The following is an 18,559-nucleotide window of genomic DNA, read 5'->3' as shown; positions in this document are numbered from 1 at the left end:
AAGCTAGTGGTAATTTTCCTAATTAATGCATTAGGAATAAACCTCAGGAACTATGCTGAAACGTAATTTTCCATTAGCCTCCACAGGGCGGCGGTTTTACAATGTGACAATTATTCAAATATCGCTTCATTGTAAGAATTACAGATTTAAGTTGTGTCATGGGTTTTGACATTTGATAAATTCACGATACATTTTACTACATGTTCCTGCCTGGGTGTCAATGTGCAAAATCTCATAAATGCAACAAAATACAATAAAACTTTTGACTTAAGTTATTAATTAGGTCATTAAACTGTCACACAAAGATTTGTTTGTCCTTTGTAAATTAGTAGCTCAATCCTCACAATTTGTAGGCAGAGCAAATAATGAAACAAAAGGGTTGGTTCACTATAAAAACCACTAAGCTTTTGTACAAGGCCAAAGCAGCCATGGAAAATTGATTTTCCACAGCTTACTCAGTCTTGAATAGGCACCGCTTTGTAAAAAATTTTTATTGAGTCAAGCCAAAACTCATTATAGCTTAGGCCATTAGGAACAATGTGTATTTGCTCCATTATTTTTAATGCCATCAACATCACATTTTAATCTCATGTATTAAAGTGGGAAGAGCTTGAAGATGTGTTTGCATTTTATTACCAGGGTAAAAGAAGGAGACTATGATAGATCTTTGGTAAAATGTGGACCATGGGAGATGGAAAACAACTATGCATTAATTCTCACAGGATGAACTGTGGGTAAAGAGCAGGTTCAAGGTAAAATGAAGCAGCACTTCTTGTACGGTGTATCATTATGGAACTCATTATTATTGAACCTGAGGACAGCCAACATATAAATGGCACTAGACAAATTTGAGTAATACACAGCATTCCAGGGGCTGCCCAAGTAACCTCTTGACCAGTGATTGCCAGAAGCTGGGAAGCCCTGAGCAACATGGTCTTTCCTCAGAATCTGGCCTCCCTGTAGGAAGCAGGTGGAACCAGAGATCTCCTGAGATGCCTTCTAACCTGGACTATGGTACATCCCTCTATACATGCGCTCATCTCACATTGTTAACATCCTAACTGGTATAAAAAAAAAAAAAGTTGGAAGGCTACATGGAGATTTGATTTTTGCTGGTATGGAAGATTCTACACTGTGTTAATAAACAAAATTGTGTCACCTGATCCAAGATATATTAAAGTAAACAGTCTTCAGTAGCTTCTCTAGTCATTAAACCGGTCTAGTTAATATCTCCAGGATTACCACAAAGAAATTCATCCAGAGCATACTCCATACACCTGAATAATAATAATTTAGGGACTGGGCAACCTGCATTTTATAATCAGTACAATTTCTGTTCTGATCCATACAATTTCTGACCCATGCAAAAACCACCAGCTGCTCAGCCAGCTTTTGGCAGAGACCTGATCTCATGGAGTCACAGTGCTTAAATACAGAGTTGCCACTTGTGATCACCTAATCTGCTCTGCTTTTCACAGGCCATTACCTCTGTACTGAACTATGTAACGTTGAATTTGACTTAAATACATCTTCCAGCATGACATCCCATCTTAATTTGAAAATGAGAGATGGGGAATCCATCTCTTCCCTTCATCATGTCCTTCAAAGATTAATCACTCTTTCTGTAAAAAATGGGCATAGAATTTCTAATTTTAATTTGGCTGGTGACAGCTTCTAGCCATTGCTTCTGTAGTACTCTGAATTTTCTTATTGTGAATATGTTCACACATTTTAATGAGGTCACCTCTGAGCCTTGTTTTTAATTCACTAACATGCCAATTTCTTTATTTCTCATGGGATGAGGTATTTCTTACAGCTCATGAATCATTTTGGTAGTTTTTTCCCTTACTCTTTTAAATCTTTGAACCATTTTAAAAATATTAATATGAACTGGATATAATATTCCATTTCTGTGCAGAGAAGTAAGACATTTCCATGCTTCTATCAGGAATCTGTTTGTTAATGGGCATCCTACTATTGACTGGAGCATAAAAACTGGATTCCTCTGGATGAAATAAACCCATAGTAGAGGATTGACAGTTACTATATGAGAGACTTTTTTTATATACAAAGGTTTAGTTGAACACCCAGATTCCTGAGTAAATACAACAAATTTTTAGTGGAACATTCTGACTGTCAAACTGTGGCCTTTTGAAACTCAGATTACTACCTGACCTCAGTTTCCGTAACTATAAAACTGGAACAAAATCTTGTTAACCATGGCACATCAGGAAAAAAAAAAAAAAAAGAATCCTTGCTGTAATACTGTCACAGCAATTCTGTACTTCGCCACAATTGAAATTTTCAAATAATTATGCCACATTAGTGGGGTTGTTCAGCCTGGAGAAGAGAAGGCTTCAGGGAGACTTTATAGCAGCCTCCCAGTACCTAAAGAGAGCTACAGCAGAGCTGGAGAGGGACTTTTAAAAAGGGCATGATAGGTCAAGGGGGAATGGCTTTAAGCTGAAGGATGGTAGGTTTAGATCAGATATTAGGAAGAAATTCTTTACTGTGAGGGTAGTGAGATACTGGAACAGGTTTCCCAGAGATGTTGTGGTTGTCCCACCCCTGAAAGTGTTCCAGGCCAGGTTGGATGGGGCTCTGAGCAACCTGGTCTAGTGAAAGGTGATACTGCCCACGGCAGCGAGGTTGGAACTAGATGATCTTTAAGGTCCCTCCCAACCCAAATCATTCTATGATTCTATGAAAAAATAATTTTATGCAAAAGTTCTTTCTTCTACAGGGGCTATTCAAAGCAACTTCTCAACCTGTAAAACCACCAGATACATAGGAAAAGCTTTTATCCTAGTGCTACAGTGGTGAGATAAGTGACTACTGAGATAAAAAAAGGGCACAGGCTGTATTAGTTCAAACCTACTGTTTTCTGCAAATTTTAGCTGACAATTCTCATTTTAGAATCACTGCTGCAATAATTGATGTTTAATAATGCCAATTTAAATGCATTACTGAATTGAAAATCCTGGCTCTCCAACATGTGCCTTATTTACTTTTGAAATTATTTCTTGTTAGCAATAGAGATACAAGGTTTCTCAGAAATTATGGATGCTGCATTCCTTTTGCTGTTCAGGATTCTTATCATCCTTTCAGACAATTGAATTTCTTCCATTTGTAAAATCTATTACCAGCAGAAAGACTGCAAGTAAAACCCAATGACTGGAAACAGAACCGTTTTGGCAACATAGGAATACTTTATTGATCCATATTAATACCTAGGAATTTTTTTAAAAAACTGCATTTACTTAGGAATTAGAGTTTATAATACTATGAAAAAACTCACAAGGGATATAAACTCTTACAACAGATATGAGTAAGATACACTTTAACTAGAACCAATTTGATCTTTTGATTTTTGGAAATGCCCTAAATAAATATGACCACATTAAATGTCTAAAGACTGATTAACCAGAGAGACTGAAGAAAGCAATGGTAGGGACAGCATCTTTATTGAAAGAGGCACATTCTAGGCAGGATCTACTTTAAATCAGATGTGAATCTGCATTTTTAAGTAGTCTAAATGGGAGTATTAAACTTATGCTATAAGATATGAAAATACTAATAAAAATTGTGATTTCATAAATAATTATTTGCAGAATGACTCAGAGAAAGTAATAGACTTTTCTAGACTTAAAAATTTATGAACTGATGACACCCTATTGACTGGAGCATTTACTGCACCTTCAATATGTCTAATTCACTAAACTGTTCACAGAATTAAACACAGGACTTAGCAGATGACACTATGCCCCGGTTCTTTGCAAAAATTTCCACATTCAAACATTTTCATGCTCATGGGGTGGCCTACTGAAGAGCCTACAACTTGTCCCAGTGAAGTCAGAGAGTGTTTCTCATTAACTTCAGTTATCTTATGCTTACCTACATACGAATATAAAGGTATTTAGGAGACATGTAAATCGCAGATCTGATCCTTGATGATGCAATACTGATGATGCTAAAAATCAGATGTAAAGAACTCTTGGTTTGTTTCTTCTATCAGTTAAATTTAAATCATTACTATAGAAATTAATATGTGGAAAAAAAAATTTGTTATTTTTGCAAATAAAATAAATTTGTATTTGAATATGTTCCAATACAAATGTATAGATCCAGAAACTGTCAGTCTAACATAACAGAGAACAACAACCTGGAAAGTGGAGTCTGAAAGGGATCTGCAAGTCCCAGTGGAGAAACGGCATGAACTCTTAAAAGCAGTTATATTATGACAAGAAAAGCTAATACAGTTTTTAAATATATGAAATGAGTAAAAGCAGACAGGCAGTTTTAGCTTGTTGCTGAGGTCAGTTTAGAATAATATGTTCCTACTACCTCTGCTTTTAAAAATGTGTTTAAAAAAAGAACAGGAATGTAGTAAGAGGAGACATAAAGCTAAGATCTAAGATAATCCCTCAAAGCAAGAAACTTCAGGGACCAGATCATCTTAGTTTTTCAACAAAAGGACTGAAAAGAGATTGGAAACTAAAACTGAAAAAGGCAATAATAAAATCAGAAGACAGACTCAGAAGGCGGAGAAATTAAAATTAAAAGCTAAACATTTTACAGAAAGATTAGTGGATTTTTCATCTTTTCCTGAATTGTGTATTTGTACAGTACAGGAAATAAAGAGAATTTATGATTTACTGTTCCATTCTGTCCATCTGCAAAGGTAGAAAAGTCAGTGGAGCAAGGATTTCAGCTAAAGGAGAGCAAACTTTTCTGGCTCAGTGAGTCCTGTCCCCAGAATTTCACTGTTAACCAGGCATCTAACAAGCATTTTTAAAGATCCACATCTTGAAAGGACAGAACTTAATCATTGCCTAACTATTCAATCTGTAAATCCAAAAGCCTAAAGTTGTCATCTTGAAAGTCATATTGCTATATTCATAATACCCTCTGCATATTGCATGATCTCATGTCAGATATACACTGCAATATTTTAACAGAACAGCCCAAAATGGAGGTAAGTTTACAGTCTTAGTTTTTTTGGGTTTGTGAGCTTCAGTCAGCATCAAAATGTTACTTATACTTTAGAGATGTGATAGAATATCAAGAATAGTGAAAGGTTTCAGGCTAGCATCTGGATTTTCTACTGCAAGCCATCATATAAATGTGGTATTCTAAATTTTGAAATTTTGGGTAATGAAATATTTATAATTCTAAAATACACTTTACTCTAAAAGCTACCAGCCTTTGGAAGCTGTCAACCTACAGTAGTCCACAGAATACAAGTGTGGATAGCAACAGGAATACATATTCATCTGCCAGCGTAGATTCCTATTTGAATCTTCCCTAGAAAATGATTGCTTCACTCTTCTGCTTACAACCTTATTTGGTCCCCAGGAACTTCCCTCAATCACATCTCTTTTTCTTCCTTCAGATAAAAAGAGCTTTCATGTGTTGAGTGAAGCTAAAGTCTGTAGATTACCAACGCTATGACCCATCCAGACTTATCTATTTACCAGCTTCTCTGGAGGAATAAGTTTAACAAAGACAAGTGCCAGATTTTATACTTGGGATGGGGTAAACCTGGCTGTTCATTAAGACTGGGGAAGGAAAGGTTGAAGAGCAGTGCCACAGAAAAGAACCTGGGGTCCCGGTCAATGGCAAGTTGAATATGAGTAAGCAGTGCCCTGGAAGCCAGGAGGACCAAACTTGTCCTGGGGGGCATCAGGCAAAGCATCACCAGCCAGTTGAGGGAAGGGATTGTCCTGCTCTGCTCTGCACTGGGATGGCCTTATCTTGAATATTGTGGCAGTTTTGGGCACTGCAATATAAGAAAGATATTAAGCTATTGGAGAGTGTCCAAAGGAGGGTAATGGAGATGGGGAAGGGCCTCAAGGGGAAGCCGTATGAGGAGCAGCTGAGATCACTTGGTCTGTTCAGCCTGGAGAAGAGGAGACTGAGGGGAGACCTCATTGCAGTTACAACTTCCTCGTGAGGGGAAGGTCTCTATGGTGACCAGTGACAGGATCCAAGGGAATGGCCTGAGATTGTGTCAGGGAAGGTTTAGGTTGGATATTAGAAAAAGGTTGTTCATTCAGAGGGTGGTTGGGCACTGGAACAGGCTTCCCAGGGAAGTGGTCACAGCATCAAGCCTGACAGAGTTCAAGAAGCATTTGGGCAATGCTCTCAGGTACATGGCATAATTCTTGGGCCTGTCTTGTGCAGGGCCGGGAGCTGGACTCTATGATCCTTGTGGGTCCCTTCCAACTCAGGATATTCTATGATTCTATGATATAGCAAGTCCACTCCAAACCCCCACACTACAAAGAATTTTTGAACAACTTAAATCTAAGTTTAAAAACAAGCATGAAAATACACTCTTAGCCAGTCTCATTCAGCAGCTGAATGGGAAGTTTTCATCTAATGTGGTTTTCCATGTTTTCTTATTACAATGGCTATGTACCATGGAGCCACTGATGAAAGTGGGCAGATTTTTCATTTTCTCCCTAGATTTAGAGCTCTTACATGACTTGAATCTGATAGTGTTTAACTGAATAGGAAATCAGAAATCAGACAGGAATTTTTCAGCCCTAGAAAAGATAAAAGTGAGTTACTGATCTAATTGGCTGTTGAATTAGCTCATATGAATAATAGCTTATGGCCTTTTCAAGTTCTGTGGTTTAATAAGACTCCCTTTTACTTCTTTGTCTGAAGATTTACAGGAAAAGATTCATTCCCTCTCTGAATATAGTGATTACATTCAAACTTCAGACATGAAAAAAGAAGCAGCTATGCAAAGCAAAAAGCATAATTACTGTAAGCTGCTGGTAGCACAGGTTTTTTACCTCCTTCTCCGTGTGTGCTACATGACAAAAACTGAGGGAGCACTTTGTGACATGGGATTGCACTAGGCAGGATTCGCAGAGCTGCATAGAAAAAGACAAAAGGGGACAAAATAGATATATGCCAGACAGCAGAACCATCACCTGTGTCACAGAGCTGGAACTCAGGTGGCACATTGGCTTTTGTAAGTTCAGAGTTGAACTAACAAACATGGGGAAAAATTTTATATCATTCAAAACCTAAGTTCCTTCTGAGCCACAGATCTACACTGCCTACAAGCAGACACTACCAAGAAGCCACTTTGTGTATAAAAATTATTGAAACAAAAGGTCAATATGAAAGGAAAGCATTCTTTATTTTCTTTGAATTAATTTTGTTGTGAGTTACTAAGCCTGTAGCCCCCTACCTACATGAACTGTACTATAACAGCATCTTCCTTTCCAACCAGTACAAGTTGTCAATGTATTGCCACTATTTTCCATGGCACAAATTAAATATCTATCTAAACACTATTCACTCTTAATGTACCTAACCATACTGCTCAGAGGCAGTGACTATATGGGGCACACTTTGAAGCAAGCCCCCATGAGACAAGAACCTCCAAAAACTCCACCACCTTCTACACTCAGCTCTCTCTTGGAAATCTGTCCTGTACAAAGGTGATAACATCCTGTATCTATGTTACAGTCTCTAATTGCTGTTTTTGCATAGGACCACTGCTACTTTCACCAAACAGCTAATCAACACTTTGCTTTCACCTCATAATTCACTATGTGGCCTATGATTTTTTTACTACTCATTATTCAATTTTGTTACGATGGCAGAAATATTAATTTCCTCCAGAGTTTCTCAGTGCTGCTCATCACTTCAACAACTGAGTGCTGCACAAAAGCAAATTACTTTAGCTTCATAAAAATTCACAGTGGCAAAAAAAAGCTACTATTGCTCTTCAAAATACAGGGCAAAGAGCCACAGAAAAATCAAAGGCAGAGGTATTCAGTGATTTTAGAACTCATGTCTGAGGCATTGCAGATGTAATTTAAAAATATTTAATGATATTTCAAACACAGACATTGCAGCATCAGTTGCAGGTGTGACTGCTGAGCAAATTGAATTTAGGACTCTAAAAGGGGTCATTAAAAATTAGATAATTAGAAGCTATTAGACCATTAGAGGTTCCACACACAGAGATCACAGAACTGGTTTAAGTGTCTATATTAGCAGTAGATAGGAAAAGCATCTGTTTTGCAAAAGTGCATTATTTCAATCACATGACCTTTCTTTCCCCTCCCTTCCTTTATTTATTAATGACTTCCCAGCTCAAGCAATAAATAAGGCAGGAGCCACACAGGCATCACTTGTCTCTCCTGCACAGCCTTAGTACATCCCTAGAGCAGGTCCATCCTGCAGAGAGCCAGATATCCTGCATCAAAACAATATGTGATCACCCATGTATCATAAGGAGACCAAATTAAGGTTGCCAAGCAACCACCTCCCCACATTATGCCACAAATCCCTGTCCTTCATCTCTTCAGCAAACACATGCCAGGCCTTGTCTCACAACCCTACTCTTTCCCTTGTCTGCTTCTGTGACCCTAATTACCCACACTCCCAAAGGCTTCTTCATTGCAGTTTCTTTGTCCAGCCAGTACCCATTTTCCCTCATTACTCCTGTTGTTACCCTGTCTTTGTGCTCTTCATAATTAGCATTTAGTTCATCCCATTTTCCTATTTCCTTGACTAGCTCTCAGTCCTAAAAGATGAGACAGACACCGTTAAAAAAAATAATGGGCATGCAACACTAAAAACATCAGATAAAGATAACAAAGTCTGGCCAAAGCTATGAGCAGAAACAGTTGTTAAATAAAATTTCCTGTAAACTTTTTAATGCACTAAGAGCAAGATTAGAAATAAAAAAGTTCTCCTACGCTTCATTCTTAAAGTGGGTTTCTGCTACTGTTTCCTTCAAAATGTGAATTTCACCCAACTAATATCTTCAGTCTGTTTTATCCATCCTCAGCATATTTTTACTTTAACATCATCTGGTGTCTAAATCCCTGAGTAAGTCAAAATAAATTTTAGTTGCAAAAAGAATAGATGATGAGCCTGATATCAAGAACTGGATCTTTATTTGAGAGCCAACAATAACACAACACTTATTGTCCTAAAACATATCTATAGATATGCCTGACTACATAAAGAAAAATGGTCTAGAATACACTTTGAGCACCAAATGGTTGGTTGGTCTTCTCCAAGGTGCAGGAGACAAAAGCCATGATGAAACAGCTGATAACCAGCCAACAGTCACAAGAAATGTAGTCAATCCAAAGAGCAAAACCAGCAAGTTAAAATAGCTGTGTACTTTCTCACTGCAAACAGTAAGGGAGACAGAGCTAAGTGCTTAAAATAAACAAAAGATGTCTCTTTACACAGCAAGGAGCCATCCTGTGGAACCTATTGACATGGGACATTGTGAATACTGTAGAAGAAAAAAGATCCATCAAGGGTTACTGAGTATCAAAATTGTATCAGGCTCAGGCATTTTCTGAGAGCAGTCAGGGACTGTAATAATCCCTGAGGGAGTATGACACACGCTTTTCATACTCTCAGCTTTCTCCCAAAGTTCACCTACAACCAGTGATGATAAAGAGAAGCTGGACTACTAGAGGATAACTAAATGTGAAGAGACCAAAGGAAGGCCTAAAACTGCATCCACTGGGAGAATAATGGGAGCTTGCCCTCTGCTGCTGCTCCTAGGCCTGTACTTGTGGCTGTTCTTCCTGCACAGCTTCCCATTTCAGACACAGCTCATCCCTTACCAAAAATAAAAACTAAGACTTTACCTGTGAACAGTGAACTAAAGAGGAAAGACATACAAAAAAAAAAAAAGTGGAAACAAGGAGGCAGGGAAAATAAAAGCACTACAAATTTAGGGATTCACAGGGGGGCATCAAGTGGTGCAGCATTTCTGTGAGCACACTGAACACATGCAAGGATGTGGGGAGGCTGCCTGCTGGTGGCCTATCCAGAGATGGGTCAGGATGAGAAAACCAAAACAGTTCCACAGGTACTGGGATTCCCCTCCAATCTGTCCCATCGAAGAATTGATGATGAGGGGTTCACCTGAGGTAAGAACGTCACTGACTAGAAAATCCTGTTGTCTGGTGGGGGCTTGGAAGGGGAGGATACGCAATTTACAGGCTACTGGATAGATGGCCCCTTGGTCTGATTCCACACAACAGTTCTCGTGGTCTCAGGCACATACTGTCCTCATTCAGAATGACACAATTTGTTTTCACCTCAGTTTCCCCAGTCTTCCCCCACCAGGCCTATAGTGGTTTATGTATTTGTAACATAGCACAGAGTCTAGATGCAACCAAGCCACTCCCATCATGCGGCCTCACACAGCTCTAGCTCACATCTCATGGACAAAGGTGTTGAGGGAGATCTTATTATGTCCAATCCCCATGCTAGCATTAAGTAATTGCTTACAAATTTCCAGGAAAATAATAATAAAAAAAAAAAACCACAAATGTCATAATACCATTATTCAGCTTCCCCATGGTGATCCTGAACACTGCTGAAAGGAATATCATGTGCAGCCGTGCAAGTATAAAAGCCTGCATGAAACCAGGCGAGTGCTAAAGCTGCACTATTCCTACGCGTACGTGGAATGAGCAGCAACTAAAATCACTAATGGTGACATTGTTTGCAGCTGGCTAATCAAGCCACCACCAAGCTTAAACAAGATGATTTTTAGATAGGCTATGCCTAGTAAAAAAAGCATCATTTCAGAAGCAGAGAAATGCTGATGGAAATGTAACAGCACTTTACTGCTTTGTAACTCAGATGTTCCACAAAGAAATATAAGACAGAATTCAAGAAAAAAATGGTAACCATGTTTCAGATACAAGACACAGTTATACATACGTATCTGTGCTCTTTCTTTCTCCCTACGCATTCAGTACACAGCTAATCTTTTCAGCTGCTTGGTATAGTTATACAGTTTTACCGAAAAAAATCAGAAAAAGTTACAAAAAAAAGCCAAAACATTACAAAGATTATGAAAATCCCACATGCATATATTTGTAGTCTTTTCTTCCTACATTTCTCAATAAAATATGCAGGATTTAACTGCTTACTGAAACACAGACTATGCTAACATCTTCTAATCTATACTTCACCTGCTCTGAAGAGTAAGGCTAGACAAAAGATTTTTTTTCACCCATGTCAGGAAGATAGTCTGGTAAACATTCCTGCAAGAAAATCTTTATTGTACCCATGCTTTCAAGGACAGAGAGGACTGTGTCAAGGTTCTCTTTTATGAGAACAGAATGAAAAAAAAAATCAAATAGTGTTCACCGAGGGAGTATCATCCATCTTGTTACGTACGTAGAGAGGATCTGGTGGAAAAAATAACATGTGAGTATATAATTAAAAATTGTATAATTATATAAATGCATAGGAAGAGTAATTAAGGTTGCATAGGCACCATTTTTTGACTTTTGAGACCTTCATCATACAGAATGAACGATATCTTTCATCATAGGTTTTGGTGAGAGCTTGGAAGAAATAGGGATGTAAACAAAATAATCATTAATTAATTACCAATTAATTTTCTAAAATTGCACAGACACTAAGAGAAATCACTCCAGAAGGCCGAAAGAAGTAGAAACAAAAAAAAAAAAATCAGCTCCTCTAAATAAGGTCCATTACATTTCCTGATGACAAAGGCCAAGCGTAAACAAGTCTCCCAGAAGTCAGTAAGAAAAAAGCTGACTTTCTCAAGTTATTTAAGAAAACTAAACAAGGCTGCACAGCCTCACAGTCTATGCAGCACAGACACATAGCACAGGCAGACAGTAGGAGATTCATAACCTACTCCCGTCTTTGTGATGCATAGTATTTCAGTGCCAATGCAATTCATTTTCTTAGCAGCAATTGTCTTCAAAGTGCTGCACAAACATTTTTCTTTCCAGTACCACCTCCTTTTCTCCCTTGACTGCAAGGGGGTAAAAAGTAAAACCCTTTCTAGCAAATGGAGAAAAGAACAAATGGGGAAAATGAACAAAATGTTTTCAACCATCTAGCCAAGGCCACAGAAGTGTCCAATAAAAGTGGGATGAAAGCCACAGTTATGCAGCCACAGACCTGGAGATAGGCTAGGCTGCAAATGCATTTTAGTGTCAATCAAGGAAAGGCCCAGGCTGTGAAAGAAAAAAAGTCCTAGCCTTGATAGGACATCCTGGAGTTTAATTCATGCTCCGGTAAAATTTATGTGAAACAAAACATCAAAAGGTGGCATCAGTGGAAGAGAAATGATGTATGGAGTGTCTGGTAACTGCTCCTGTAAATGCCAAGATTTGACATGACAGTGATTGCCAAGCTATTTCTCGCACCACTTTCTCGGCATTACCCGCCCTAGGAGTCCGGTACCAGCTTCCTGGGGGAGAGTCGAGCTGCATCCACCCCCCGACCACCGTCCCGGCCTGACAACCTCCCGGGATGCGGGGGAGTCCCGGCCTGGGGCAACCGGGGGTCGGGCAGAGGCGCCACTGCCGGCGGCGAAGGGAGCAGGGAAGCGCTGCTGCCCCTGTTGCTGCCGCACGGAAGCGGGAAGCGAGATCCCTCCCGCAGGGGAGGCTCTGCCGGCCGCCCCGTGCCGCTGCTTTAGCTCGGAGAACAGGAAAATCAGAATTAAATAGAAGAGACAGACCGTGGGGCGGGTTCGCCTCCTTACTGGGCGTGCCGGGCGGGGGATGGGGAGCCGAGCAGAGATGCACTGTGTCAGCGCAGCCCCGGTGTCACCCCCTTCCCGGCAGCTGAGCCCCGCGGAGCCAAGCCGAACCCCGATGCCGTCCCATGTCGGGAAGGCAGCATGGACACGGGAAGCGACAGAGCCGGGCGAGGCCAGCACCACGACCCTCACCCGCAGGGGCGGGGGCAGCCGCATCCACTCCTGCCCGCCCCCTCCTCGTTCCGACCCTGCCGCCCTGCCTACCTGCCTCCCGCCCCCAATCCGACTCCCTGCCGGCCCCTCCTTGCCTGCCCGTCCCCCATCCCGCCCACGCGGCCCGGTCGGGATGCAACTGCCCCGGGCAGCGCCGCCGCCTGCAGCACCACGGAGAGCGCCCGGCCACCCTCCGCCCTCCCCTGACGGGGGAGTGGGAGCCTGGGTGTGTCTCGACTGGGGCGAGGTCGCCCTTGCGTGCGGAGCACCGTGTGGTTGCTCACCATTTCCTTTTGTGAATAAGCTCCTCTCCCTACAGACATCCAGGCACAATCCTGTCCCCTGCTCACCCAACCCCCCTCTGCAGCCACACAGCCAAAGGCTCAGAAGTGAAACCCTCCAAAAAGCCGCCGGATCCCCGGGCCGCCCTCCTGCTTTCTGCGGGGGCAGGGCCTCTCAGGAAGGTGGATCGGCCCTGCATCCCGACACACCTGCCTCATCCCCTCCTCCTGCGAGCAAGAGCCGCCTCGGCAGGGAGACATCACGGCGTCTGCCCCGCCGCGGCTCACTCGCTGGTGTCTGTGCACGGGAATGTTTTTCTCCCCAAACTCACTTCCAGACTTCGTTATTCTCATATAATGAAAAAAAAATAGTTTCTGCAATTCAGAGATTATCATTAGTGTCTCAAAAGAGAAAGCTAGCCTCGTGCTTATGCTCTGGGTGCTGCTTCACTCAAAGATGCTGTTTACTGACCTCAAGAAAGCTTGAAAAGCATAATCCTGAGTTACCTGTTCTAGGGAAGAACACTGAGAGTGAGAGTACCACATTTAGACATGGCACATAGTGTGGCCTTTGCAGCTGCAAACAGCATCACAAAAGTAAGGAGAATGATGCCAATGCCCTGCCTGCTCTAGGACAACCCAGCTCCTTCTGCCCTGGAAACCTGTGCTTGCTCTCCTTGGTTTTCCCACTCACCTATACACCACATCATGAAACAAATCCGTAAGTAACGTCCTCCAAATTCCAAGCTGAAAATTTGTCCTGTGCCCTGTCTGTCTGCAAGCCATGCGGGAGTCCATTATCACTGCAAGCTTTTAATAGTAAGACTGTTTTTCCCCTGGGAGAAGCACATGAGCTCCAGCTGGACAGCATAGAGGTGAAAATGTAAAGACGGAGCATCCTTCTCTTTGTGCCATCGTCTTGGATACTGTCTTCTCTAGGCCAGCAATTGCTTCCAAGCCCAGGAGGTTTCCAAAGAGGTCCCATCATTGCCATGTTTCTAGCGAAGGTTTCAATTAACTACCCACATTTGTTTAGTGGCTCTCAGTCATGTCACTGACTGTCCTCCTGCTGATAATAGAGAATCCTTAAAATTAATGTAGGGAATCCTTAGAACACGTCTATCCCCTTTCGTGTAATAACAATACCAGGTCCCATGCTGCACACTTTGTCAAGGACATCAAGCACTTCCCAGTGGCTCTTGTTACAGTGCATTAGGGAAGTGGTTATTAACTTCTTTCCACATTTATTCTGGTTTTGGCTTTCCAGAGCCCTTTGAGAGTGAAAGCATGTCCAGCTTTCCCCATAGTTTAGCAGAGTTCAACATGTCCAGGGTTAGGTTTGGGGACACTAAAACAGGTACTGAAATGCAGAAACATTCAGTATAAAGCAATTGTATAGGATATCTGTGTATCCTTGCAGGAGGCAAAAATAATCTGAGCAGCTGTTTTACTGAAATAGTTTTGAAAATCCCTCGTAGTGGTCCCTTTTCTTGTATCTTTGGAATAAAATGTGTTAAAATGAATTTGTGCGTGTTTTACAGGTAGCAACAGCAGAGCCTTCAACACCAATAGGCTTTTTTCATGTAAGACATAAAACATTTGACATGGAATGTACTATTAACACCAGACCAAGGGGGGAGAGGCAGCCAAGGACTGATTTCCATTTCAAACTGCATTCTGGCACTTTGTACTCCAGCACTATTGGTGGATCAATATTTAATGCCCGGAGATTCTGGCTCTGCAGGAGTCATGTCAGGGGACCTCTCGAGCCAATCTGCTTGGGTAGAGGAGTGATAATTATTCATGGGCTCCTGCCTCTTGCTCCTTCTCTTGCACAGCCCCACTCTGCTGACTCAGTGCCTTATTCAGTCTTCTCTCCCTCTCTCCACTGCTGTAGCTGGACCCCTTTGCCTTCACCGCCTCTGAGAGCCGCACATCCCACCATGGCTAAAACAGCAATGGGTAAGAAACCACCTCTCTTTTCCTTCAGCCAGTGCCACGGCCGCTGTCTCCTAGGTCCTCTACCTACACTAGGTGCTCTTTTCGCTGTCCCGAAAGTTTAGGGGGAAAAAAAAAAAAAAAAAAAAAAAAAAAAAAAACAAGACAGCGATGAACATATTTTTAATTTCTTTGATTAGGAAAAAAAGAGAGGGTGGGTGACACCAGGGGCTTTTTTTTGGCGTCCTAATGGAGATCGGATTATAGACCGATGGGTGAGGTCGGTACATGAGCACAGCATAATTTTGAAACTGCTTTCATTAATTTAAAGATGAATATATATTTTTTATATATATATTTAAAAAAGGGAAACAAAACGAACGGTAAAGTTATCCCCGCTGTCAATGTATCTCCCCTCGTCCCCGGCGGCCGGAGTCAGCGCTCCCCTCTGTCTCTGAAACCGCGTGGGGAGAAGAAAAGAGGGGCGGTGGAGAGGCACTGCCGCCCGAAACGGGCACGGCGGCGGCCCGAGGGGCTGCGGGCGGCGGCCGGGGAGGTGGCCGGGCCGGGTCGGCGGGGGGCCCGCGGTGCCAGGCGGGGGGGCTGCAGCGGGGCGGGCCCTGCCAGGCGCGCACTGCGGCCGGCCGCGCCCAGCCCAGCCCAGCCCAGCTCGGCCTGGCCCGGCCCGGCGCGGGGGGCTGCGGGAGGGGCGGCGAGAAGGAGCCGCCGCTCGGCGTTACCCCGGCACTGCCCGCACCTGCAGTCTGCCGGGGGGAGGGACACGGGGGGCGGCTGAAGTAGGTCACTGCATCACGGAGAGCTGGTGTGCGCTAGCAGTGCCCACCCTGCTCTCTCTCCCGGGGGGCAGCTGCCGGGGCTGCTGTTGGCGTTTTCCAGCTGCCAGCAGAGCATCCTCCCCTCTCCCCAGCAGAGCCGCGCCCTGTCTCCGCGACGCCCCGCCCCCCGCCCAAGCCCACCCCGCCGGGCCCCGAGGAGCACCGGGCGGGGCGCGGCAGCTGCGCCCTCCCCGCCCCAGCCCCGGTCCCCGGGGGGCTCCCAGGTCATCGGGGAGCACGTTGTTGTCGGGTCCGTCTTGGTCCTGCTGGTCCAGGCAGGAGCGAAGGGCGGTAGCCCGGTACTGGCCCCTTTGTTCGAGGGAGACTGCTGGGGAGGGAGGGCGGAAAAATCGCAGTGAAGGTGTGGGGGAGACAGATAACAGTTTGCGGGTTGGGTTTTTTGGTTTTGTTATTTTTCCAGGAGGGGAATGAGGCTGGACCTGCATTTGTTGCATTCAAATTCAAGTTTTCACAATCATTCACCGTTAATATCGTGCACGCACAAATCCCATAAAATAAGGATGAAGAGGTCCCAACACAATTGTTGCCTTTCTCCAAGAAGCAAATCCCATTCAAATTTCCATTCTATGCAGATTCTTGTTAGGACTCTTCATCACATTGCACAAAGTTACACCAAAGCCTCCTGGCAGTGGCTGTAATCGATGCATTACACCAGTGCATTTGTTCGAATGCTGATGTTCCACTCCCGAGGAATAATCGGTGTGAATTGAAAACATTTTAACCTGGCTGTGGCACCCCTGGGAACAGCATGAGACAGCTGTAGATGCAAATAGACGAGGGAAGTGAGGGCTGTGGGAGCCTGGCCAGCCCTGCAGTGCCGAGCACGCGGTCCCCTCCCCACTGCAGCAATCCCGTAATCAGTATTGATAATTTGTAGTCGGCCGGGGACTTATCGCGGCAGAAGGCCCTGTTAGGAATTCTACCGCAAGGGAAGAGCGAGCTCCTCAGCCTGTGGTTAATGGTCTCACAGCACACAAATATAAAGATTTCTGCAGCAAGAGAGAGGCCAGGAATCATTCAGTTTGCCCAGAGACGAAGGGACTATATGATGCCAGTTTGTCTGATAATACCTGGTTAACAAGCCACATATACCAACAATAAAAAGCTGTGTAACTACCTAGCTCAAGTTTCTAAAAATACTAATTACAATAGCATTTAACTTAAAAAGAATTGAAAGTTACATTATTAAAAGCATCTTCCCTCTTTAGACTCACAAAGATTAAAGGATTCTCCTCACCATTTCCTTAAACCTTATTCTTCCTCTTTCTTAGAGAAAATTTGGATCTAGACAGTCTATTACAATAAGCCACTTTATTTCAAGAATTACTACAAGCTAACAAATTTTATTTTCATGTGAAAAAATAGATGTATTCTCTGTAATACACATTTCCAGTTAGTGCTAAATGAGCTACATTTGTCCTGTACTCAAGCTTTACCCAATAGACCACTGCAAGAACTACAGAGCGCCTGATTTTTTTTTCCCTTTTGAGCACCATATTTTGCAAAGTGGCAATAAAGGCTGGATCCTGCTTCCACTGGAGCCAGCAAAACATTTCTAATCAGTTTAAGCCAGCCCACTATTATGTTTCTGGCCCTGGTCCAGCAAGGCACTTAAGCAGGTGTCTGAGTGAGCATGCAAAATAGTCCTGCTGGCTTTGGACAGAACTCTACACGTCACTCAGGTTAGGCAGATACCAAATACCTTGATAAGCCTGTGTTTATAGTTTGCCATAAAAAGCAAAATTAAGCCTCATTCTTTCTTGGGTTCAGTAAAATAAGAGGTTTTCAAGGAAAGCTCCTTTGACTTCTGTAGGAATTTCAACGGCTGCAAGAACTTCTGGAAGATCAATACAGCCCGAATGCCCATGAGGTTCTTCTTTCTGTTTAGTGTACATAGTATGTGAATGATGCATGCCAGAGACACACACATTTTATTTTTTTTTAAGAGTGTCTTATTTTAAAATTCGATGTAACACAACTGTAGGGAAACTCTAGGGGCTTTTAAATTTCGTTCTCCCTTTGATGCCATCTTCCACACAAAATCTATATTGAATGGAGGGACTCCTTCATTCTTTATACTCCCAACCATGGAGGATGTGTGTTACATAAATCAGCAGCCTTTGCATGTGGGGTCACAAAAGACCAATCAGGCCATGTACCTGGTTTGATAGACTTACTTAGGGTACGTACATGGATGGCAGTGTGAGGGTGAAGCAGTCTGTGATGACACTGGAACTAAATAAGTGTTTGAAACCATTATTTCATTGTTTCCTTGTGGTGTTTTATTTAAAGAATATTTATTAGAACATTTTCAGACAATCATCATACAGAAACTCTCAGTACTGGTTATGGTTCTTGTTTATTTTACAGGAAGTTGTTTAGCAGAAATACGTGTGATATATGTTAATAATGTGTTAAGGAAGTGTTTAAGTTCAACTCCTTTTGAGACAGTCAGGAATGCTGTGAGGTGATAAATGGGTGGAATTATGAGGATATGGGAATTCAGGCAGCCCCATGCTGCCTCCTTTGCATATCTCAGTAAGATTGATTAAACTCTTGTAAAAGTGTTTCAGAGTTGTTCTTCTACTTTGTCATTTACATTTTATTCACGAGCTCAGACATCTGTACTTAGCTTGATGGATGCAAGGCCATTGCTAAGTTTGGCTATTAACTGAGTACTACATTATTGTTTTATCTGATATGTAAACATACATATGAAGTCATAAATAAGT

The 18,559-nt window shown here is 42.5% G+C and overlaps 1 protein-coding gene across 3 annotated transcripts in view; it reads left to right on the top strand.

The window, feature by feature from the left end:
- STMN2 (stathmin 2) overlaps positions 1 to 18,559 on the top strand; it is a 285,259-nt gene that overhangs the window by 234,141 nt on the left and 32,559 nt on the right. For all 3 annotated transcript variants that reach the window (XM_039385306.1, XM_039385305.1, XM_039385307.1), the window contains one exon: positions 14,930 to 14,994. In XM_039385306.1, coding sequence (XP_039241240.1) covers positions 14,930 to 14,994 — 65 coding nt within the window. The remainder of the gene's footprint in view (positions 1 to 14,929; positions 14,995 to 18,559) is intronic.

Source organism: Pipra filicauda, unplaced genomic scaffold (genome assembly GCF_003945595.2).
Source record: "Pipra filicauda isolate LSUMZ 115617 unplaced genomic scaffold, ASM394559v2 scaffold400_size1120237_pilon, whole genome shotgun sequence".
NCBI classification, from domain to species: domain Eukaryota; kingdom Metazoa; phylum Chordata; class Aves; order Passeriformes; family Pipridae; genus Pipra; species Pipra filicauda.
This window is presented reverse-complemented; position numbering and strand designations above follow the sequence as displayed.